Source organism: Astatotilapia calliptera, chromosome 3, assembly GCF_964374335.1.
Source record: "Astatotilapia calliptera chromosome 3, fAstCal68.1, whole genome shotgun sequence".
Lineage (NCBI taxonomy): Eukaryota > Metazoa > Chordata > Actinopteri > Cichliformes > Cichlidae > Astatotilapia > Astatotilapia calliptera.
Window position 1 is genome coordinate 30,332,548 of NC_137424.1, and position 23,442 is coordinate 30,355,989.

The 23,442-nt window shown below is 42.6% G+C and overlaps 2 protein-coding genes across 2 annotated transcripts; both read right to left on the bottom strand.

The window, feature by feature from the left end:
- Positions 1-7,695: 7,695 nt before the first annotated feature.
- On the bottom strand, positions 7,696-9,828 carry LOC113018330 (uncharacterized). The gene is made up of 6 exons (XM_080299814.1): positions 9,718-9,828; positions 9,228-9,566; positions 9,011-9,052; positions 8,806-8,913; positions 8,668-8,702; positions 7,696-8,397 (listed from the first exon to the last, which is right to left on the bottom strand). The coding sequence occupies exons 1-6, from the start codon at positions 9,755-9,757 to the stop codon at positions 8,296-8,298; spliced, it is 666 nt and encodes a 221-aa protein (XP_080155940.1). The 5' UTR covers positions 9,758-9,828; the 3' UTR covers positions 7,696-8,295.
- An 8,191-nt stretch (positions 9,829-18,019) lies between these two features.
- LOC113011823 (uncharacterized) lies at positions 18,020-19,590 on the bottom strand. The gene is made up of 6 exons (XM_080299813.1): positions 19,467-19,590; positions 18,969-19,316; positions 18,752-18,793; positions 18,553-18,654; positions 18,374-18,411; positions 18,020-18,273 (listed from the first exon to the last, which is right to left on the bottom strand). The coding sequence occupies exons 1-6, from the start codon at positions 19,513-19,515 to the stop codon at positions 18,163-18,165; spliced, it is 690 nt and encodes a 229-aa protein (XP_080155939.1). The 5' UTR covers positions 19,516-19,590; the 3' UTR covers positions 18,020-18,162.
- Positions 19,591-23,442: the final 3,852 nt, after the last annotated feature.

Consider the following 23,442-nt stretch of genomic DNA (forward strand, 5'->3'; position numbering starts at 1 on the left):
AAAACATGCATTGTTGTTAAAATGCTGATAGTGTCAGGGTTGGCTGTGTGGCAGGCAAAGGGTAGACCCAAAAGAAGGGAGTTTTATTGCTGTAAAGTTATAAACCATAGCTAAACACAAAACTCTAAAACTAGAAACTAAGAACTGGAAACAAAAAGCTAGAAACTAGGATAAGCGATGGAAACAAGGGGAACAAGGAAACACACTGCAGCAGGAATGACACGACAATAAGCAGAGGAAAACAGGGAACACAGCTGGAAATAATCAAACTAACAGGACAGTAGGAAGCAAAACTGAACACAGGATGAGAGCCTGTCAAAATAAAACAAGAACCATGCAGACCAAGACGCACAGGCTTGACACTTGGGGAAGAAACAGGCATGGGTGATAGACATGACGGGCTGGGGAGAACACAGACGACACGAAGACAACCAGAGCACAAAAGGGAACAGATTAAATGAAGAAGAAACTAAGAACTAGAAAACTAAATGTTTAAACTAGGAAGAACAAGCAACCTAAACAAAATATCAAATGAGACCTAAGAAACATTTACTATCTGTCATGGGAACCATGAAAGATAGTAAAAGTCAAAGAGTCCTTGAGTCAACACTTTTATGACAACAAAAGACATGTTGTTATATGACAAAGTTGGGTTTTAACTTCCATTTGATTTACAGCTTCATGGGCCATAGTACTTGTATTTTTTTAAAGAATACATCAAATAATAATCAAATAATGCAACCTACAAAGGACAGAAGGTAACTGAAAAAACGATTCTCCATCATGGACAACCAATCACACCCACTCCACTGTGGTCTGAAACTTACAACCCAAGACAGAAAATAATAATAATGGATAATGGATTGGATTTACAGTGGGGCAAAAAAGTATTTAGTCAGCCACCGATTGTGCAAGTTCCCCCACTTAAAATGATGACAGAGGTCAGTAATTTGCACCAGAGGTACACTTCAACTGTGAGAGACAGAATGTGAAAAAAAAATCCATGAATCCACATGGTAGGATTTGTAAAGAATTTCTTCGTAAATCAGGGTGGAAAATAAGTATTTGGTCACCTCAAACAAGGAAAATCTCTGGCCCTCACAGACCTGTAACGTCTTCTGTAAGAAGCTTTTCTGTCCCCCACTCGTTACCTGTATGAATGGCACCTGTTTGAACTCATCATCTGTATAAAAGACACCTGTCCACAGCCTCAAACAGTCAGACTCCAAACTCCGCCATGGCCAAGACCAAAGAGCTTTCGAAGGACACCAGGAAAAGTATTGTAGACCTGCACCAGACTGGGAAGAGTGAATCTACAATAGGCAAGCAGCTTGGTGTGAAAAAATCAACTGTGGGAGCAATCATCAGGAAATGGAAGACATACAAGACCACTGATAATCTCCCACGATCTGGGGCTCCACGCAAGATCTCATCCCGTGGGGTCAAAATGATCATGAGAACGGTGAGCAAAGATCCCAGAACCACACGGGGGGACCTGGTGAATGACCTGCAGAGAGCTGGGACCAAAGTAACAAAGGTCACCATCAGTAACACACTACAACGGCAGGGAATCAAATCCCGCAGTGCCAGACGTGTTCCGCTGCTGAAGCCAGTGCATGTCCAGGCCCGTCTGAAGTTTGCCAGAGAGCACATGGATGATACAGCAGAGGATTGGGAGAATGTCATGTGGTCAGATGAAACCAAAGTATAACTTTTTGGTATAAACTCAACTCGTCGTGTTTGGAGGAAGAAGAATACTGAGTTGCATCCCAAGAACACCATACCTACTGTGAAGCATGGGGGTGGAAACATCATGCTATGGGGCTGTTTTTCTGCCAAGGGGACAGGACGACTGATCCGTGTTAAGGACAGAATGAATGGGGCCATGTATCGTGAGATTTTGAGCCAAAACCTCCTTCCATCAGTGAGAACTTTGAAGATGAAACGAGGCTGGGTCTTCCAACATGACAATGATCCAAAACACACCGCCCGGGCAACAAAGGAGTGGCTCCGTAAGAAGCATTTGAAAGTCCTGGAGTGGCCTAGCCAGTCTCCAGACCTCAACCCCATAGAAAATCTGTGGTGGGAGTTGAAAGTCCGTGTTGCTCGGCGACAGCCCCAAAACATCACTGCTCTCGAGAAGATCTGCATGGAGGAAGGGGCCAAAATACCAGCTACTGTGTGTGCAAACCTGGTAAAGACCTATAGTAAACGTTTGACCTCTGTTATTGCCAACAAAGGTTATGTTACAAAGTATTGAGTTGTATTTTTGTTATTGACCAAATACTTATTTTTCACCCTGATTTACGAATAAATTCTTTACAAATCCTACCATGTGGATTCATGGATTTTTTTTTTCACATTCTGTCTCTTACAGTTGAAGTGTACCTCTGGTGCAAATTACTGACCTCTGTCATCATTTTAGGTGGGGGAACTTGCACAATCGGTGGCTGACTAAATACTTTTTTGCCCCACTGTATATAGCGCTTTTCAAGGCACCCAAAGCGCTTTACAATGCCACTATTCATTCACTCTCACATTCACACACTGGTGGAGGCAGCTACAGTTGTAGCCACAGCTGCCCTGGGGCAGACTGACAGAAGCGAGGCTGCCATATCGCGCCAGCGGCCCCTCTGGCCAACACCAGTAGGCAAGTAGGGTAAAGTGTCTTGCCCAAGGACACAACGACCAGGACAGAGAGCCCAGGGATCGAAAATCCAGCCTGAAGCAGTAGAAACAACAAGATGATTAGTTTGCAGCCTGCTGCTGCACCCATCCGCACTCCTTTTGTGCCTGGCAGCAGCTTGTGCCTGGCGGGGGCCTGCCACGCAGTCACTGGAGGTGGAGGTGCGTCAGGGTCTACGCCTGCTGGAGGTGGAGGAGGAGCTGCTCCAGTCGGAGGTAGATGAAGAACTGGACCAGCCGATGGTGGAGGAGGCGTGCGAGGGGCTGCTCCAGCTGAGAGCGGTGGATGAGCTGTGCGAGGAGATGGAGGTCCACGTGCCGCAGAGGGCTGCTCGGCCTGAGCCTGAGGTCAATTATTCTGGAGGACCTGCGCAGTCCAAGATTGGGGAGATGCAGCATGACACCGGCCGAACCACCTGGGAGCCTCAGAGCACTTCCACGACGGCTGTGCTGTCGCTGCCACTGGATACGCGGGTGGTCCCAAGCCTACGACACCGGCAGTGTTGGATGCGCGGGTGGCCACCAAGAACGACACCTCCCCATTGCTGGGCCAGAATCTAACCTAACTCTAACCCTAACCCTGAATATAGTGTAAAGCGCTTTGGGGTCCTTAGGGACTAAGTAAAGCGCTATACAAATACAGGCCATTTTAATGATATTTTCCTTCCCTGTTTAGGTTTTGTTAGTTTAGTTATATTATTTCTGAGTTTTTGTTTATGTTTGCTCTCCCTCAATTAAAGGCATGTTTTCAGTTTAAGTATGTTGTCAGTGTTTGCATTAGGGTCAACATTTTCTCTACTATATGGCAGATGTGACAATGGCAGATTTATCTGCCTCTGAAGCAGAAAAATATTTCTACTTGTCTAGAAGATATCAAAACTTTGATGTCCCTAAACTTTTTAAAATGTCATTTATTCAAGCAGAGTTGATCGTGTTTGGTCCAAGCGGACCTTGTGATTCTTTTTGGTCTCATGTTCAGAATGTATTGAATATAATTTTTTTGGACCTTCCTTCCAGTTTTGCTTAACCCTTTATTGCTGGTCAGAGCAGGCACGCTCCATTTTACGTAACTATCTTTAAGTCCCAGTAGAACTGCATCCACATAAGCAAGCGCAATAATTTTTTTTTTTTCATCTGAAACTGGAGGAAGTGTACTTCCAATTTATGCATTCAGCTTGTCCTAGGTCACGGTTTCCTTCCACATATGGCTTTGCAAAAATTGTCTAAAAAGCATTTGCAGCAAAAAAAAACATAATATCCCAGAAACACGCTTTGCCGATCCGATCAGCTGTTCATAACACTTCCTACATTGAAAAAGATGTCAGCGCGAACGATCGCATGTCCGCCATTACCTGCCCCAGGGGGCGATTTTAGCCAAAAATGAATCAAAGCACCCCCAAAGATTTCTTACCTTTTTTTGACAATATTTGCTGTTTGTGTGACACACTACTAAAAATATAAAAAGCATACAGAACTTGGTTGAGACGTAACATTTTAAAAAACAAAAGTATCGATAACCTCCCCCCCTCCCAAAATGGTTTGTTCCAGCTCTCCCCTGCTCTGGCTCTTGCACCCTTTCTGCCAGAGCGATGGTGGCTGAGACACAGCGGAGCGGAGGTGTAAGTGCCTGGCTTAAAACAGGACATGTTGGCTGCATTTAACCTTCAGTTACCCTTTATATAGTTAGGTAGGAGTCAGACCATGTTTCTTTTTAGCTGAAAAACATTACACCAGGTAACCTGCTGGGTTGAAAACGTGTTTTCTGACAATGTTTGCTACCCTACAATCCGTCCTGCTCTGTAGTAAATTCAGCGACATTTGACCGTCCTGTTGCTCCCATTGAAATGTATACAGCCTATTTAAAATCTAAAACTTAAAATTGTCCGCAGCCTACTGTTGTTACCACTGTCCTGTTTGAAATGGATACTAACTAGCTAACTGACTGAATACCCATTAACCTTATAACTCCTGTTGTGTGTGTGTGTGTGTGTGTGTGTGTACAGAGACAGCCAGGTTCATAATGGATATAAGGAAGTTTTTTCAAAAAAAGGAGCCACATTCAGGTAAAAGTGTAAAATCAAATGATCCGTCAATCAAGAATAATGTTGGATCAGTGTTTCAATGTTTATATCTTTTATTAGATGTTCATGTGGTTTGGTTATTTGCCTTTTGGTTGAAAGTACACTGAGAGAGGACTTTTTGTTAGTGATCTTAATAGAATTTTTTTCATATCAATGTAATTTTTCATCTAATTGAATACAATTTATTTGTGTATGATTGTCAGTCCAAAGAGGGAGAGAGGAAAGAGGGAACGTGAGGAGAAAGTACAAGGTCAGGAAGAACCAGGTAAGAAAACAGACAGGAAACAGTGACAGGCACAACAGAAACTGTTTAAACTGACAAAGAGAAAAAAAACTAATTTTACTCACACAGTGTCGAAGTTGTGTCCTCCCTATATTAAAGCTGCTATACAGAATCTGCAAAACAAACTGGGTTGAAACATTTTTGACCCCCTTTAACAACATTCCAACATAACATTATCATTGATTGGGGAGATTAAAATTAATTATATATTTTTATGTGGTTCAGCCACAACTCTACTAAAACCTCAGACAGTAATAGGTAGACCAACTTTTGGACCGTCCACTTGTCTGTATGACTGCCGCAGTACATACGTCACATTTGTGCAATCAGAAAGTGCCAGACAGCCCTGGTGGAGTGAGGAGCTGTAAAGAGAAGCAGATGCTCTGTTTATATTCGAAAAATGTTTTAAGCTTGTTTCAAAGATTCTGTACAGCAGCTTTAAATGTTTTCCAAAAGCACACATACACTTCTCAGTGTTTCTCAAACTTTTTACAGTGTGTACCACCTGATAAAAATGTCAAGCTCTCCTAAGGACCACTATGAAAGCATGAAAGTCATAAATCTTACAACACAAAGTTATTATTATTAAATTAGTAAAATTAGTGTCTGCAGTAAAGATTTTTTCATACATTGTATACATTCTACAACAGACGATGAGGACAGGGAGGATGCAGGGACCGAAAGAGACAGGGAAGAAGTCTCATTGTATACATTCTATACAATGTATAGAATGTAAAGATACACTTTACATGAGTAAAGTGTATCTTGGCTGGCTGGGCAGCTCTCTGGGTGCTCAGCACCCCCAAAGCTCTGATCCTAGAATCGTCCCTGACCTGCCCGAAACAGGAACTGACATCATTTCACGGACATGTAGTTTTTTTTTTTTTTTACCATCAGGGCCTCATCAGCCTAAACTGGTGTTTTTAAAAGTTATGTTTGGCTTTATGACTTTCTGAATAGTTTCTGGGATGCTTAGAACTCAAATTGCACTGCTGGAAATAGTTTATTTTGATGCACATGCTGGGTTTTTTTTGGGTTTTTTTGCAAACTTGCATTATAATATTTATTTTCGTTTTTCCTGCAGTATATAAAATTGGTGTATTTCAAAAATAAAACTATGAAGACACTCAAAATGAATTTCCTGTGGTGGGAAACTATTTTGTGCAACTTTTTTGTATTTAAAGTTTTGAGGGATAAGCCTCTTAAATTTCTCTAACTAGAAAAATATTTTAAAAAAAACAAAAACAATTTCCATTTTTTTGTAGTTTATTGCACTTTTTTTTTTTTTTTTTTTTTTACAATTTATGTAATTACTATGCAGTTGATGCAGACATATTATTAAAATCTGGGCTATAATGGTTGTATTGATGTATAGCAACTTGAAATGCTCCCAAATGCCGATCTGATCAACTATTCATAACTGGAGGAGGTTTAGAAAAAAAAGTGCTTTTTGAATGTGTGAATGAGGCAAGTTGTACAAAGCACTTGTTCTCAGAGTAGAAAAGTGCTATAGAAGAACCATGTCTGAGTAAAATGATCTCACACTTTTTTCTCTCCCTGGGAAACGCAGCAGCTGTACCTTTTACAAGCAGATACACTGTGACAAACTACACACAAACAGTTTGTGTGTTTATACTGATTTCTTGAGCGCTTCAGTTGACACAGATATACAGTCTGAAACAAGCAGAAGCAACAAACAGTTTACTTTCAAATCACCAAAAGATGCATGAACAATTTCTGAGTAGCACTGGAGAATTTCTACATTTGAGAATAATTCATGACAAAAAGTTACTGAAGCTTAAGAAGAGTAAAGTTGTTATAAAGATGAAACACTTTATAACTGTTGGAAAGCAATGACCACTAATGAACACTTCAGAATTGTGCTGTTATTTTAAAGCAGGAATCAATGTTATGTACAAATGAATATAAAAGCAATGTGCAACAAGGGTGATATTGCCAAGGTCCTGGCTCGGAGACCCAGTGTTTTTGTTTTTTGTACTTTTACTTTTGATTTTATTATGAATCATGACTGTTGGTGTTTTGGTTTCCCAGTGTTTATTCTGTGCTCCCTCTGTTTTGTGTCATCCCTGCCTGTGTGTCCCCTCTAGTGTAGTCAGGTCTCTGTGTTAAGCCCGCATCTGAGTCTGTGTCTTTGCGTGTGTGTGTTTCCTGTTTTACTTTAAAGGTCCGTGTCTGATGTCAGTGTGTTTACGTTTCCCCCTGTCCCGTCGTGTCTGATTACTCCCAGCTGTGCCCTCCTTCTGCGTCTCATTCTCTCGTTATCACTCTGTGTATTTAAGCCTTGTGTCTGCGTCTGTTAGTTGCTGGTTCATCTGTGTTATCCCCCTCCGTCATCTGAAGTGGTTTCCCTGCATCTGTCTACGTCTCCTTGCATCTCCATTTGTGTCTCTAGGTTTCAGGTTTGTTTAATGTGTAGTTTTCCCAGTTTGGGTCCAGGCTCAGTTCTGTTTTTCGCCACCCACCCCTTTTTGTATTTTCAACCTCCATTAATAAAGCTCCCTCACATCAGAAGTGCCTGCATCTTGGGTCCTTTAATAATTCCACACAGGTTGCCCCGCGAGCCTTGACAGATATATGAGACCTTATGTTGTATCGTCTGATGAAAGAGTTTCAGATGTATTTATATTAACTGGACTCTATTTTATTTATATATGTTATGTTTGTTCAAGACATTTAGCATTATGTTTGTTTGGCGACAAAGATTTTAAATGAGCAAGAAAATATTAAGAATTAATAAAACAGAACATACACATGTACAATTACAGTAGCATTGTTTCTTCACTGCAGAGTTAGAATTGCTGCATCATATCATTAATATGATACAGCATCATTTCCAGTTACATAGTGAGTCCGTCTGGTGGCAGCATAGATCGTGTCTGTCTCGATCGCTCTTCTTTTTGCATTTGGTTGAAATGTCACTGCAGCATATTTTGGGCCATCAGAGCCATGAATCTGATTTGAGATTTATAGTCATCAAGTACCGACTGTTTCTGTTCAGGTCGTGTGCAGATTTCCATTTGATTAACAATCACATTACATGTTTGTTTGGCTAAATAGACTTTGATGGACAAAGTAAGTACTTAGAATTAACAGGAAAACACATGTGAAAATTCAGTTAGCATTGGTTCACCACAGCAAAGAATTTTATTTTTTTCTAACAAGAGTTTTTCATTTCCACACTAAGTCATGATAACCTCATCAGGCAGTTCAAGTCGCCTGCTGATTCTATCTGGTGGAAGCATAGATCACATTCGGCTCGATCTCTCTTCTTTTTGGTTTTGGTCGAACTGTCACTGCAGCATAGTTCACCTCATCAGATCCACGATTCTGTGAAAAGCACATTCAGTGTTCATTTATTATGAGTATTATATACATATTAATTATAATTATAGACAAATATAAGCAATAACAATGAAGTGTTTATGTTACATTTCTAAAGGAAAGAAGACAATTAGTCAACAGCTAATTGGAACATACAAACTATAAATCTTATTTCTCCCTTTATACGATGTCATTTTGCACTGTAATGCTGTACAGGCACATTTTGTTTAAGCGCTGCTAATCAGAGCATAAAAGTACATTTTTAGATTGACTCACCGTGCTGTGGTCCGGATTCTGTTCTTCTTTATTTGCTAATCCACAAAAAACAAATTAGTGTTATTCTATTACATAAACCAATTATACATTTGTGAAGAGTAAAGACTATAAGAGCGATTTTGTAGCTGTAAAAAGTACCCATCTGAAGTTTCATGTTTTGAACAGCCAGACCAGTGATGACCATTAAGAGGAAAACAGACAGAACACCCAGGGTGACACTCGTCAGCTTTGCTACTTCATGAGCCTCTAATACAAAAATAAAGGTAAAAAGCCACACGGCTGAAATTTATTTCACATTCATGTGTTTTTAATCATCTGCGCAATAAAAGAAATGTTGACTTACGTTTAGAGATGCAGTCCATGTCATCCTGAGGCTCATCGGTGCCTATTGAAAAATAAAGCCTTGATTTTTTTAGTCCTCATTTCTATATTTATCTTAATCTATAACCACCATAGTCTTTGTATACAGCGTGTTGACAATAATTACATTGCATATGTAATATAAATTAAAAGAGTAATAACCGAAGAATGAGGAGGCAAAGACTTTACAATAATCTTACCTCCAACCTTTAATTGCATGACGCTTAAATTTAGACGTCCTTCTGAGAGAAATCCACAGAAATACAGCGCAGAGTCAGACACATCCACTTGTTTGATTTTGAGAAAGACATCAGAGGTTGTTTGTGTCATTTCAAATTTTCCAGGTTGAAATTCAACATTGTAGTTAAGACTTGCAGACTTAACAGCAATAGAGTTGACTGTGGTTCCGTTGACCAGTCTGAACCAGAAAGTGATAACGTCATATGTGTAAATCCTGGTGCACTGCAGAGTGACAGTTTTACCTGCCTGCACCTCTGAGGTCTGAAACTCAGAACCTGAGGCAGCAATCCAGCCTGAAACTGTGGAAACAATGAGATGTTTAATTGCTCTACATGGTGCTACATCTGTGAGTGAAAAGTTACTAATAAGAAAATATGTTTAAATTATTATAGGTTAAAAATGCAATAAAAGATTAGCTAATGATGTCAAGGAGTAATAGAGCAAACTTACAGAAACAAGAAAGAGCTAAAGCTTGTATCACGTTCATCATCGTTCACATGACTGCTGCCCTGCAATGTCCGCAGATGGTGTGTTCACCAGGAAGGGTGCTCTCAGTGTGATAAATGTAATAGAGGTGGGAGTTTTGTGTTGCTTTCAAAGCTAAATGCGTTTAGGTCATAGAGTCATGACACACGTGTTTAGTCTTAAAGGGCTTTTTGCAAGATTATTTTTTGTCTTTACTTTAAAGAAGAAGAAGAAGAAGAAGAAGAGTGATGTTTCATTTTTTCTCAGCTTTAAACACATGCATTATTAAAAAGCTGGTTGTTGTTAAAATGCTGATAGTGTCAGGGTTGGCTGTGTGGCAGGCAAAGGGTAGACCCAAAAGAAGGGAGTTTTATTGCTGTAAAGTTATAAACCATAGCTAAACACAAAACTCTAAAACTAGAAACTAAGAACTGGAAACAAAAAGCTAGAAACTAGGATAAGCGATGGAAACAAGGGGAACAAGGAAACACACTGCAGCAGGAATGACACGACAATAAGCAGAGGAAAACAGGGAACACAGCTGGAAATAATCAAACTAACAGGACAGTAGGAAGCAAAACTGAACATAGGATGAGAGCCTGTCAAAATAAAACAGGAACCACGCAGACCAAGACGCACAGGCTTGACACTTGGGGAAGAAACAGGCATGGGTGATAGACATGACGGGCTGGGGAGAACACAGACGACACCAAAACAACCAGAGCACAAAAGGGAACAGATTAAATGAAGAAGAAACTAAGAACTAGAAAAACAAATGTTTAAACTAGGAAGAACAAGCAACCTGTTGTTATATGACAAAGTTGGGTTTTAACTTCCATTTGATTTACAGCTTCATGGGCCATAGTACTTGTATTTTTTTAAAGAATACATCAAATAATAATCAAATAATGCAACCTATAAAGGACAGAAGGTAACTGAAAAAACGGTTCTCCATCATGGACAACCAATCACACCCACTCCACTGTGGTCTGAAACAACAAGATGATTAGTTTGCAGCCTGCTGCTGCACCCATCCGCACTCCTTTTGTGCCTGGCAGCAGCTTGTGCCTGTCGGGGGCCTGCCACGCAGTCACTGGAGGTGGAGGTGCGTCAGGGTCTACGCCTGCCGGAGGTGGAGGAAGAGCTGCTCCAGCCGGAGGTAGATGAAGAACTGGATGGTGGAGGAGGCGTGCGAGGGGCTGCTCCAGCTGAGAGTGGTGGATGAGCTGTGTGAGGAGATGGAGGTCCACGTGCCACAGAGGGCTGCTCGGCCTGAGCCTGAGGTCAATTAGTCTGGAGGACCTGCGCAGTCCGAGATTGGGGAGATGCAGCATGACACCGGCCGAACCACCTGGAAGCCTCAGTGCACTTCAACGGCTGCTGCGCCGCCGCTGCCACTGGATACGCGGGTGGTCACAAGTTACGACACCGGCACCGCTGGATGCGCGGGCGGCCACCAAGAACGACACCTCCCCATTGCTGGGCCAGAAGCTGGGGGCGCCAACGGTCCGGGCCAATTCAATCTCTCGCTTGTAGGGGGAGGGAGTAGGTTCACCTGGATGTTTTCCTCGGCCTCAGTCGGGTGATGGGGGTATGTGGCGGGGCGTGGTCTGCAATGCAGCTGCAGGCGAGATGCGCTGCTGGCAGCTGGAAAGCTGCAGCCGTGTTGTAACAGCAACATTGAGTGTTAATAAAGTGTGTGAGATTCTGAAAAGCATGAACATGTGGACGGGTCTGTCATAGTTTTGTTACACGAATCAAGGCTTCTCAAATCACTAGAGCTTGAACACCAACACATAAAGTGTTAACAAAAACCCAGATGAGCCCAGAAACCCCAGGTGGCCCCAACAAAAACAAAGACCAAATCGCAGTGCATGCCATCAGTACGCCAAGCCTGAAACATACAGGAAGACCAGTGCCCAAGGCCCCTGCTGAGAACCAACAGAATCCAGACAGCACAAACAGCCAAGAAAAGGAGTCCAGCAGTACAAGAGTCAAGAGCAGTGAACTGACCAAAGGCTCACGAAGAACACCAGCCAGCTTAATGTGACACGATGAGATAGAGATGATGCTCTTATCATGCTACACTGACACATGGAAAGAACCATCTATTAAAAGGAGGGATTTTACAACAAAAACAGCAACAGTGGTTTACAAAGAGATTCTGTAATTACCCTTTCAATAATCTTTTAACTCTTGTATGATTTGTGCAAGTAATAATACAGGCATTCAAAGGCTACAGGCAGCACATCCACACCCAGATAAGTCTTTTTATCATCTACACATGGACTTTGACATTGAACTCAGGCCATGTGAATGTAAAGAAACATGCTTGGTGTTTGCTGAGATGTTTTCAAAATAAGCAGCAGATTTCCTTTCTTGCAAATAAGATGCAGGTGCAGAAGCAAAAACCTTGCTCAAAGAAACCCTTTCAAAGTGGCGAATTCCAGATAAGCTCAGCACTAGTTTTGAAACAGTAGGTTAAGGCACAATGTGCATAAAAAACCCCACACCCATACAAACCAGAAAAGTGATAAGAGATCTTCAAAGACGATTCCAGATACTTCTGTGAACCCAGACTGAGGTTAAAGTCAAAGTTGAACCGCTCAAGATTCATGCCAGCAATTACAAGAGGATTCCAGAACCACAAAACCTACTCAGAGTTTTAAAGATTTGCACACTGATGCTGAGGAAGACAACAAGGTTGATCAACGTGCTTTGCCCTTTCAATCTACAGCTGCGTTGGAACTAAAGTCAGAGTGATGGGTGAAAAAGTGCCCCAACAAGAGCTTATCTTGTCTGTCACCAGGTATCAGCAGCTAAACACAGACAATACCTGTTTAGGATGGTGTGACCTGAGAGGTTTTTCAATTGTGTTGTGTTTTCTGTGATTCGTGATCATTTTCACATATATCAACATCCACATAAACACAAACGCTGGAAAGGCTTGAAGAATCACTCAAGGTGCTTTCTTCCTGAGAGTTTCAGCTTCTTATCTAGTCTTAAATTTTATCCAAATAAAATTGTGCGTACACTATTTGAATCTCACAACTACTTCACTAATAAATTCTTAGTGCATATTCTGTATGGCAAGTAGACCTACTTATAATCAACCCTGATAACAATAACAATTACTGCTGTGAGTTCATTTGTCATATCAACCACACTAAATTCCAGTTCTCTGTGGTCATTTCATTCCCACAAGTGATTTTGCGAGGCATCCAATATGCTTTGAACTCCCACAGGGTGTATTTACTCCTTCAGAGATAAATGTGACTGATTGTTTCTTCCCCTGTCATGTGTTTGCTGGGAGCAGTGATAATTATAAAGTCCAAGTCTGTCAATGAAGGAGCTCTCCAGGTCTCCAACAGATTCATGCATGTAGTGCAGACATTGATGATTTAATTGCCAGTCTTCTGTCTCCTACCACCAGCACTGAGTCAATGGGCATGACAGAGCTGGCCTTCCTGATGAGCTTATCCAACCACTTCCTTTCAGCTGCAGATAAGCTGCTGTTTCAACAGGAACTCTCTGCAGGAGGGGGAGATACAGGAGAGGTGGAGGAAGATCTCAGTCTGGGCGTCTATTGTCTCATGTAGTCTGGAAGAAGAGTGGATGGTGGGGTGGGTGCAGTTTTCTCTGTGGTGGGGTTGGGTGGACTGTCCCGGGCTCTGTGGGGCCGGGGGGAGCTGCTGCGCTGGGCCCCGGTCTGGATGGGCCTGGGCCCCCTTTCCCTGGCGGGTCGCGGAGTATGGGAGTGCCTACTGGGGTCAGCGGGGGAGCTGGCCCCAGGGAGGGGTCACCTGCCCCTCCCTTCCTTCACTCCCCATCTCCAGCTGCCTCCCTCTTCCCGCTCCACCACAACCACCCACACATGCAGGGCTTTGGAGTAGGGGTATGTCACCAGGGTGCAGAGGAGGCTACCCCCCCCCTCTGTCCCCTTCTGGCTGCCTCTGCCTCAATTTTATCCCACAACTTAGACATTCACATTACTCACACTCTCATTACACATACATATAGGATCTTGGGGGTGGGCACGATACACGGAGTCCAAATTACCATCAGGTTGTATACCTCACCCCTGGCGTCGTTGCCCACCTCTCAATTTTGAATACACGTAGACATTGAGGGCTAGCAGGAGGGACCATGCGCTTACCTGCTGCTCTCTGGCAGGTAGCTCCATGCCCTCCTGGGTTTTAATTGCACCTTAGAACACACATGCATCAACACTACAATGAGCGGGTGGAGGGAGGTTTGGAGTCTTCTCTCACCCCCGTTCTCTGCGGCCTGCTGGAGTGGGGGGGCTAGGAGGAGTTGGCCGTCCGACTGCAGTTTGGAGTGTGGGGCCTCCCTGCTGCTGCGGAGTCGGGGCGGTCTGCCTCCCCCCACCGCAGGGAAAAGGGTAACACCACCTGGGTCTGGGTGCAGTTCCCCCTCCAGGGGCAAGGGTACCTAGACCCGGTTTGTAGAGTACGCTTGGGGAGTGTGATCGTGTGTACAGCGTCTCTTTATGTCTGTCTCCACGTTGGTTGAGTGTGGAGTAAGTGCATATGAGAGCATGAGGGTGGGAATGGATGTTTATCTGTGTGTGCCTGTATGTCTGTGTCTATATGTCAGGTTGGGTATCAGACGCCACCTCTCTGGGGACATCTCAGGCCCTCCAAGGTTTGGAGGCCTATCTCCACCCACCACCACTTCCCCTGCCAGTGGCGGACTACCTCAGGTGTCGGTGCGTTGGTGGTTCTTTGTGTCTGGGGGTGGGCGTCCGGGTACACACCGGCTCACTCCTTGGCGGCCGCTTATCGGGGCCTGGAACCTGGGGCTCGCTCGGGCCACTTCGGAGGTGGGGTGCCCCCGGCCTCTCGGCCTGGGGCTCGGTCACTCAGGCACGGCTGGCTGCTGGCGGAGCTCACGGGCACGTCACTGCAACTCCCCCTGGCTTCTGCTCCGCGGCTGCTGAGTGAGCCCTCACCTGGGACTCTCCTCAGCTCTTACTGGGACAGTGGCGCGGCTGCCCCTCTGTTAGTCTTCCTTGGTCTCTTGTGTTCTGGGGGCCTCTGGATGTCTGGAGTTTTGATCTCCTCCATACCTGCTTCATACCCTGGAGGACGGGGCTGTGGCTCCCCACACTCCCTAGCAGATCGTTACATGGAGAAACCTTTGGAATGCAAGCATGCTGATCCACACAGGTATGCACACAGGTGTACACACGGGTATTCACAGACGCGGACTACAGCTTTCTTGGCTGCTGCCTCAAAGCACATTGTGCGCTGTCTATCTTGCGTGCTGCACAATATCGTTTATTATTTAGTATCTACTGATATCTACTGCTAGCTAGTTTATTGTGATGGTGCTGTTTGTTTTTTTTTATTATGTTGCTCTTTGTTGTTTGCTTTCTCTTCTGTTTTTTTTTTCTCCATACAGGTGATCCAGGTGGGGTTTTTTTGTTTTGCTTGTTTTTTTTTTTGTTTTTTTTTCTTCCCCCCCCTTCTCACCGTCTCTTCTCCCCTTTGGTTTTCTTTCTCTCCCTCTCTTTCTTTCATTCTTTCTCCCTGTCCTATCCCCCAGTCATGTCTGTCCCGTTTGTAGCAACTGAAAATAAAATAAATTCATAATTATAATAAAGGTCAATCAAATGGACCAATATGGCAAGGCCATGATGATCCACTTGGTAAAATAAATCCGCTTGGCATCTTTCTTGGCCTTAAGACAACAATTCTGATGGCTAAAGATCCAAACGGGACACAAAAAAAAAAAAAAAAAAAAAAAAGCTGCTGTTTCAACAGATACCATAGAAGATGGCTGATGCCACCACAGAGTCAGAAAAGGTCTTCAGGAGCACCTGCTGAACTCCAAAAGCTTCCTGAGCAGGTAGAGTCAGCTCTGACCCTTCCTGTAATGAGCTTCAGTCCACTATCCCACTGTCAGTTCCCCAGATGTTCACTGGTGTCGGTGTGGTGGGTCTGCACCTGTGGAAATCCACCACCAGCATCAGCATGATGGTAAGAATTCCCAACCACGGAAAAGACAGATCCTTTATACCCACTCTATCCACACAATGAGTATAAAGGAGCTGTTATAATCCTTGTGATAAGACTGTTCATGCAGTATTGATGTCTTTACAAAGGCTTCAACAATCTTTCAATAAATATCTGAAAATCAGTTTGATTTTGGTTCTTAGTCAATTTGTTTCACATCACATGCCTTACCCAGTCTGACACGTACTTGCGGTAATCCTCTCTAAATAAGATGATTAACCTTTACAAGCTCATTGAGTATGAGGAACAATTTAAAAGACTCAAAGAGGCCAAACTTAGTTTTTGCTGCTTTCTGTCAAATGAAACCAGCCTGGCCTTCAGAGTAGAGCCTCTTAGTGGATCAGTGTTTTTTCCTCTAAAAGCATGTCACCCTTTTCAAATGCATTAAAGCAGTTGACCTAAACAGCTGAAAGAGAGATGTGAAACTTTTATGTGAAAGCAGTTCAGCTATTTTTGCGTGTGGTTTCATTGCAATGCTCAAAGCCTTTGATAAACAGTGTTGCTACAAACTTTGTTTGTTCAAATGTCAGGAAAGACAACTTCTCTTTTCTCATACAAGATAATAGAAACTGTGAAACAATTACTAATGTCAGTGTATTCAAACTAAAATCACGTTTGTGTTTTATATAAAACTTGATGGAATTAATTTAAGAGAAACATACCTTACACCATAGCTCCAATGATTTAATTATTTTTGTTTTTGCATATAAGACCAGTGTAGCCCAGTCATAGATTACTTATTGTTATAATTACACAGTAGCTGTTCTTTATACCTGACTGTTAGGACCTTCAAGCCTTTAGTTATATTCATTATCAGTTAGAGCCCCTCCTCATTGTTCTTCTTCTTCTTTGGTGCAACCCTATGAATACAGTGTCCCCCTTTGGCCCCTCCCCTTTTTCTACAATTCCCCTGTGGGAGAGGAGCTGGAGCGAGCAAGTTATTTACTTGGAGGTCTTTCTTTTTTTTACCCTTCTTTGTCAGACACAACACAGAAACACACCGGTTACACCAGCAAGAAGAGAGTTTTGTAAATAATGTTTCTCTTAGTATTTGAATTAATGATGTCATGTCATATTTGTTGTTAGTGCGGAAATCTCCCTGTGGTGCAGACTTTGTCCATTTATCCATTTATCTGTCTTCAAAGGGTGGATGGCTGCAGTTTTAATCACTTTCATTAAATAATTGTAATTATTTTTCTAAAAATCCGCAAAGTCTGACATTATGTAATCAGTGTTGGGAAGGTTACTTTTAAAATGTATTCCACTACAGATTACAGAATACATGCCCCAAAATGTATTTTGTAACGTATTCCGTTACGTTACTCAATGAGAGTAACGTATTCTGAATACTTTGGATTACTTAATATATTATCAGGCTTTTTACAACTACATGAATGTACTATTGCTGTGTGATTTATTGCTATGACTGAAGGTCTGCAGCTCCGAACCGTAGTAAAGGGACCTCTGGCTAATACGTCGGGTTCGTAGCCGAAAAATAGCTTTACTTTGTTGTCTGGGTCAACTTTGCTTGTGAGGCGAGAGACAGAGAGAGGCATTGAAAGGCTGCTCCAACAGAACTTATTGTTTCGGAGGAAACAAGCCAAACATACTGTGGCAAGCTCAGACAAGGAGGAGACAGAGGTGTCGTTTGGTCTTGCTACCCTGAGTTGCCAGGAAGCACAGCCGTTTATTTTCCAACAGAAACACACCGCTGTTACCAAACTGCTCGGCATAGCTTAGCACAACAACAACAACAAAAAGGTGCTCTCTCACCCAGGAAACACACAGTCGCAGAGAGAGAGCGTCACCCTGTAACCATGGCAACCGTAACGCTGCCGCCTAGAACAACAGAACGTAGCTGTCAAACAAAACCTAAACAGTCCTGACCCGCCACAATATGAAACAGGGAAGTACCGCCGTGTAATCCATTTATTTCAACAAAGTAACTGTATTCTGAATACCACCTTTTTAAACGGTAACTGTAACGGAATACAGTTACTCATATTTTGTATTTTAAATACGTAACAGCGGTACATGTATTCCGTTACTCCCCAACACTGTATGTAATCAAAACAAGTAGATGAGGTTTCACAGCTTCTTTTTAAACTTTACTATCTGCTGGCAGCTTAAGCAACATGAATTTTACTTCTCTCTCAGCTGCAGGCTCTCTGTCTCCTGCTGGTTTGAGGTTGAGGTAAATGCAACAAAAAATCTAGAATCACATACTGAAAAAAGTGCCTGATCATATCTGTTAAAGGACAGTGTACAGCAGCTTCCTGCATACAGTGGCAGGCAGTCTATGTAGCAAACAAAACAAATAGGGGCTGATGGGGTGAAGATGCAGCCAAAAGTAGACAGGAAATAGAAATAAAAACAGTAAGCAACAGGGAAATTAGTTTTTTCTGTTGGTAGTATAAATAACATGAGTTTCTGCTGCAGGCCTCCTGCGTCTTTTTACTGCTGATTGCAGTGCTGGATCCTTCAGGGTGCCAGGGTCCAGACTCTGTAATTAAAAGTACAGAAATAAAATAACTGAACTGGCTCAAAGCTGCAAGCATCAAAATATTCAAACATTGCAGCATACTGTATAAAAAGGCTCCCACCTCAAATTGTTCTGGATTCTTATTTTCATGTTCGTTAGCTGATAATTCAAAGACATGATCATCAATTCAGTGAACAATACAGTGACATTAAGAGATAAAACTTTGTGGCAACATTGTATTTTTTCATATAGTTGACATTTCACCAAATAAGAGAAACACAGAGTTGAAGTAAAAAGTACCTGATTTCCCGTGTTGAACAACCAGAACAGTGATGACCATTAAGAGGAAAGCAGACAGAACACCCAGGGTGACACTCGTCAGCTTTGCTACTTCGTGAGCCTCTAATACAAAAATAAAGGTAAAAAGCGACACGGCTGAAATTTATTTCACATTCATGTGTTTTTAATCATCTGCACAATAAAAGAAATGTTGACTTACGTTTAGAGATGCAGTCCATGTCATCCTGAGGCTCATCGGTGCCTATTGAAAAATAAAGCCTTGATTTTTTTAGTCCTCATTTCTATATTTATCTTAATCTATAACCACCATAGTCTTTGTCTACAGAGTGTTGACAATAATTACATTGCATATGTAATATAAATTAAAAGAGTAATAACCGAAGAATGAGGAGGCAAAGACTTTACAATAATCTTACCTCCAACCTTTAATTGCACGACGCTTAAATTTAGACGTCCTTCTGAGAGAAATCCACAGAAATACAGCGCAGAGTCAGACACATCCACTTGTTTGATTTTGAGGAAGAGAGCAGAGATGTTTTTTGTCATTTCAAATTTTCCAGGTTGAAACGCAGCATTGTAGTTAACATTTGAACTAGACGCTTGCTTAAAAGCGATAGAGTTGGCTGTGGTTCCGTTGACCAGTCTGAACCAGAAAGTCGTAACGTCATATGTGTAAATCCTGGGGCACTGCAGAGTGACAGTTTCACCTGCCTGCACCTCTGAGGTCTGAAACTCAGAACCTGAGACAGCAATCCAGCCTGAAACTGTGGAAACAATGAGATGTTTAATTACTTCAAAAGAACATGAGGCTAAACCTGTAAAGTTACTAATAAGCAAATGTGTTTAAATTATTATGGGTTAAAATGCAGTGCTAGATTAACTAATGATGTCAAAGAGTAATAGAGCAAACTTACAGAAACAAGAAAGAGCTAAAGCTGTTATCACGTTCATCATCGTGCACATGACTGCTGCCCTGCAATGTCCGCAGATGGTGTGTTCACCAGGAAGGGTGCTCTCAGTGTGATAAATGTAATAGAAGTGGGAGTTTTGTGTTGCTTTCAAAGCTAAATGCATTTAGGTCATAGAGTCATGATACATGTGTTTAGTCATAAAGTGTTATTTTGAAGTTATTCTATATCAAAGTGTCAATCATATAGATTTCACCTCTGTCATATTCTCAACATTTATAACTGAGCTACTCGTGTATATAAGAGGTCTTTCTTATACTTTGTAAACATTGTAATATTGTAATATTTAATTTAGTCCAGTCTGTTACTGTTCTTATTGTCTTGGAGCAATAGTAACCTTCATCATCCTGAGTGTTTAACTTTTTGATTATTAATATTCTTTGTTTCATTCACGCCTCTTCTTTAGTTTCCTGTGTAGCGTCTCCTGTGTGTCCCCAGCCAGCCATGTCCCTGTGTTGCAGTTTGTTACTCTTGTCTCTGTGCTCCATGTTCGCTCTGTCTCCCCTCTTTGATTCTGTCTCCTGTTTCCTTTTTGTCTTTGATAGTCCTGTGTCCTTTGTCCAGTGTTGTGAGTTCTGCTTTCCCCTGTCTCTTTACGTCTGACTAGTCTCAGCTGTGTTTCCACCTGTTCCTCTTGTTATCCTACCGGTGTATTTTAGTCCTCAGTCTTCCCCTGCTTGTTGTTGTGTCATTAACATTCATGTGGTCTCTTGGCTCTGTGTTTTCCTCTGCGCTTCCTAGTTCTCCTCCTCCTCCTCCTGCCTGCCATACAGACAAATCATGAGGTAACCACATAATTTTCTTAGGAATTAATAAAGCATTCTGATTATTTTCAGAAAATGCAACTCTACATATAATGATTAACACGCACAGTAGTTGGAAATATAATCTTAAAGAGGAAGATTTGTCAGTTTATTTCAGCTTTGAAAACGAGACTCATTAATATAATGCCACCTACAAAAGACAGAAAATAACCTACTGCAGAAGCAGGGTCCGGCAAAATAGCCACCTGATTTATGAAAGTTGGGAGATGACAGAGAAAAGGATGGGCATTCCATGAAAAATTAACCTCCCATCTGACATACTGACTTTATTTATTACTTACGCGTTCAAATCAAAGTGTCAGAGCTGCAGCAGTCAACAATCTCTTTATAATTATATCCCAAATATCTATACGTGTATGCAGTCTCATATTATCTGGCAATAGTGTCTTTAGTCATTTGCTCTTGAACTCGGCTATAAAGCTCTGCTGTCTGTAGAGGCCTTGTGATTCCACTTGGTCTCAGGCCACAGCGAGCTCTCTTCCTGTGGTATGATGTCTCTCACTCAGCCCTACCTCCCCCTGGAGTATTTGACTCTCCTTCTGAGTACAAATAACAGTAATTTTCCATTTTTGACCAATTCAAATAGGAGGCAGTATTGTCTCAAAGGTCAGAGCCATAAGGTCAACTCCAGTCATTGTGCCTTTTTCTCCTGTTGCCTGCCCAAGGATCAGAATTATAGCATGGGGGATAGTGAGCTCCTGCCAATAAAACTAGCCTGGGAAGAATGGCGTCACTGGCTGAAGGGAGACGAACACCCATTTCTCATTGGACAGACCTGAGACCAGTCACTCAGTGGCAAACATTTTTCCTTTGGTTTCTGCTCCCTGCTGACATTTTTAGCTCTAGCCACATTCTTCATTCCTTCCATGTAAATAAAGTCTGGTAAACAGTTTAATTGTGTGCACTGAGTCTGCATTTGGGTCCAAGCCTTGTCTGAACCACGGGTTCATAAAAAAATTTGTGATGTTTTTTCCTGTATACTAATGTCACTTTTAAAAACAGCATTTTCAAAGCACTCTCTACTTGCGAGCAAAAAGACCCCATCCCTTTCCTATTGGTGAATGTAATGTAATATGACAACCAATCAAAAAATTATATGAGAACATGTGGCAGTTGGTTGTTTAGGAAGAGGGGAAAGATGTGGGAGTGACGGAGGTGAGAGAGATGGTGAGTTTTGAGATGTGAGAGATTTGTGGCATTTAGCATGTTTGGAGTGTCTCGATTATTATACTATCTTATGCCACGTTATACCTCTTATTAAAGATTGTGAAATCATTATGTAGTTTTAGGTTGCATTATTAGAAGACTTAGAAGAAGGTGATGACTATTAGACTGATTTGTATTACATTAGACTGCTGATTTATTGTGAATGAATTACATTGTTTATGATGCATTATACTGCTGAGTTATTAGAAATGCTGTTTGTGTAGAATGATGGCCTTTCTCTACTGATTATTGTCATGCCCTGGGTCATTTTGACCCAGCATTTTCAGTTCTTACATTCCTTTATATTATGGTTTGGTATTCTGATCCTTTTGTTATACTTTGTTTATTAGTATTATTCTATGTTCTTTGTGAGGGGTTAGTTCTTGGGTTGTGTCTCGTGTTTAGTATAGGTTCAGTTCAGTGTCAAGTCTGTGTCTGTTTCTTGTTTCCTGTTTTATTGTGAAAGGTTGTGCCTCATGTCAGTGTGTCTAGCTTTGCTCCCCGCGTCTCGTTAGCCCAAACCCTCTCAGCTGTGTCTCCCTCCTGTTTCTCATTCCTTGATGACTCCCTCAGTGTATTTAAGCCCAGTGTGTGTTTGTGTCAGTGTCGCGTCGTCAATGTCTACTCACCCTCAGTTTCCGCTGTGTGTTCTGTTACCTGTTTTTGCCTGCCTGTTAGTTTATATTTTCCAGTTTAGTTAGTCTTCTGTTTGATCAGCAGCCTGCAATAAAGCAGTTTATTCTGAGTTTACTTTCGCCTCCGTGAGTCCTGCATTTTGGGTCCTTCCTCTCTGCCTGCCTGCACAAAGCCATGACAGAACGATGCGACTATAACCTGGACCCAGCGGGCTTGCCCGCATCATGAGCTTAATGAAGCGGATTTCCCACACAGAGGATACTAAGGTGATGGCAATTGGGATAAATGCAATCAAAGCAATCCTCGAGAGGAATCCACATTTCCGCCAACTCGGGGTTCATGGGTTTGTTGGATGAGCTGCACGAAGCCCACGAGGTTATTCAAGCTCGGGAGCTAGCAGCCTTTGCTCGCTCCCAGTACTCCATGCCGAAGTCGCAGCAAGCACAGTGGAAGGAGCTCGCTATGAAGCCGTATGAGCTCCCCGCGACACAGCAGTGGCAGAACATGGAGCTTTCTTCAACGGCACGACGACCGTGGCAGCAGGATAGTGATCCTTCGCTGCTGCCACAGAATGACCCACCCATTCTGGTTGACTCCGACTATCGTTCACCTGACTCTTTTCTGGCAACAATGTGGTCGGGGGAAGAGGAGCCAGCTTCCACTAATTCGCCATTACCGGTCTCCTCTACATCTCCAGCCCCTGTTTCCAGGAGAAAGTGCCCCACCGGCGCTCCACCCCTCAGCCGCATTCCAGAACTTCCGAACCGCCAGTTGTGGTGAGTGAGAAAGACTCTCTCGGTTCACTCCCTAAGAGCAGGAATGCAAACACCAATGTATCTGGTTCCACAGACTCCAGCTCAGAGGATTTAAGGACTGATTTTCACCCAGATGCTAGAGTTGAGGGGCTAAAGGACTTATGTTGTGTTACTTTTCCTAATCTTGGGGCAAATCCCTCTGAGACAGCCAGCCCGGATTTTGTTAACCCTGAGTCAGTTTCTCCTCTATCCGACAACCCCATATCTGACTTTTCAGGCTGTGCCAAAACTGAACTTAGAGGTCTCAAAACTGTCTCAGCTGACATATCCGTCTCAGACACTGATAGTTCAGATGCTGTTTATTCCCATTCTTTGGACGTTAAAGACTCTTCTGTTTGTGCTCTTTTGGGGGCTGGGAATATAAAAACTATCATCCCGGAGTTTCATCCACGCCTGCAGCAGCAGCAGTTTCATCCACGCCTGCAGCAGCAGCTGCTTCCG

What these genes read in the sequence shown, in the direction of transcription:
- LOC113018330 (XM_080299814.1), bottom strand. Translation starts at nt 9,757, where the DNA reads ATGATGAACGTGATACAAGCTTTAGCTCTTTCTTGTTTCT. An exon ending in AAACATGAAACTTCAGATGG is followed by an intron (nt 8,703 to 8,805) that starts GTACTTTTTACA and finishes TTTGTGGATTAG; the next exon opens with CAAATAAAGAAGAACAGAAT. An exon ending in AGAATCCGGACCACAGCACG is followed by an intron (nt 8,398 to 8,667) that starts GTGAGTCAATCT and finishes TGCTTTTCACAG; the next exon opens with AATCGTGGATCTGATGAGGT.
- LOC113011823 (XM_080299813.1), bottom strand. Translation starts at nt 19,515, where the DNA reads ATGTGCACGATGATGAACGTGATAACAGCTTTAGCTCTTTCTTGTTTC. An exon ending in CATGGACTGCATCTCTAAAC is followed by an intron (nt 18,655 to 18,751) that starts GTAAGTCAACAT and finishes TTTTTGTATTAG; the next exon opens with AGGCTCACGAAGTAGCAAAG. An exon ending in AGAATCCAGAACAATTTGAG is followed by an intron (nt 18,274 to 18,373) that starts GTGGGAGCCTTT and finishes TTTTAATTACAG; the next exon opens with AGTCTGGACCCTGGCACCCT.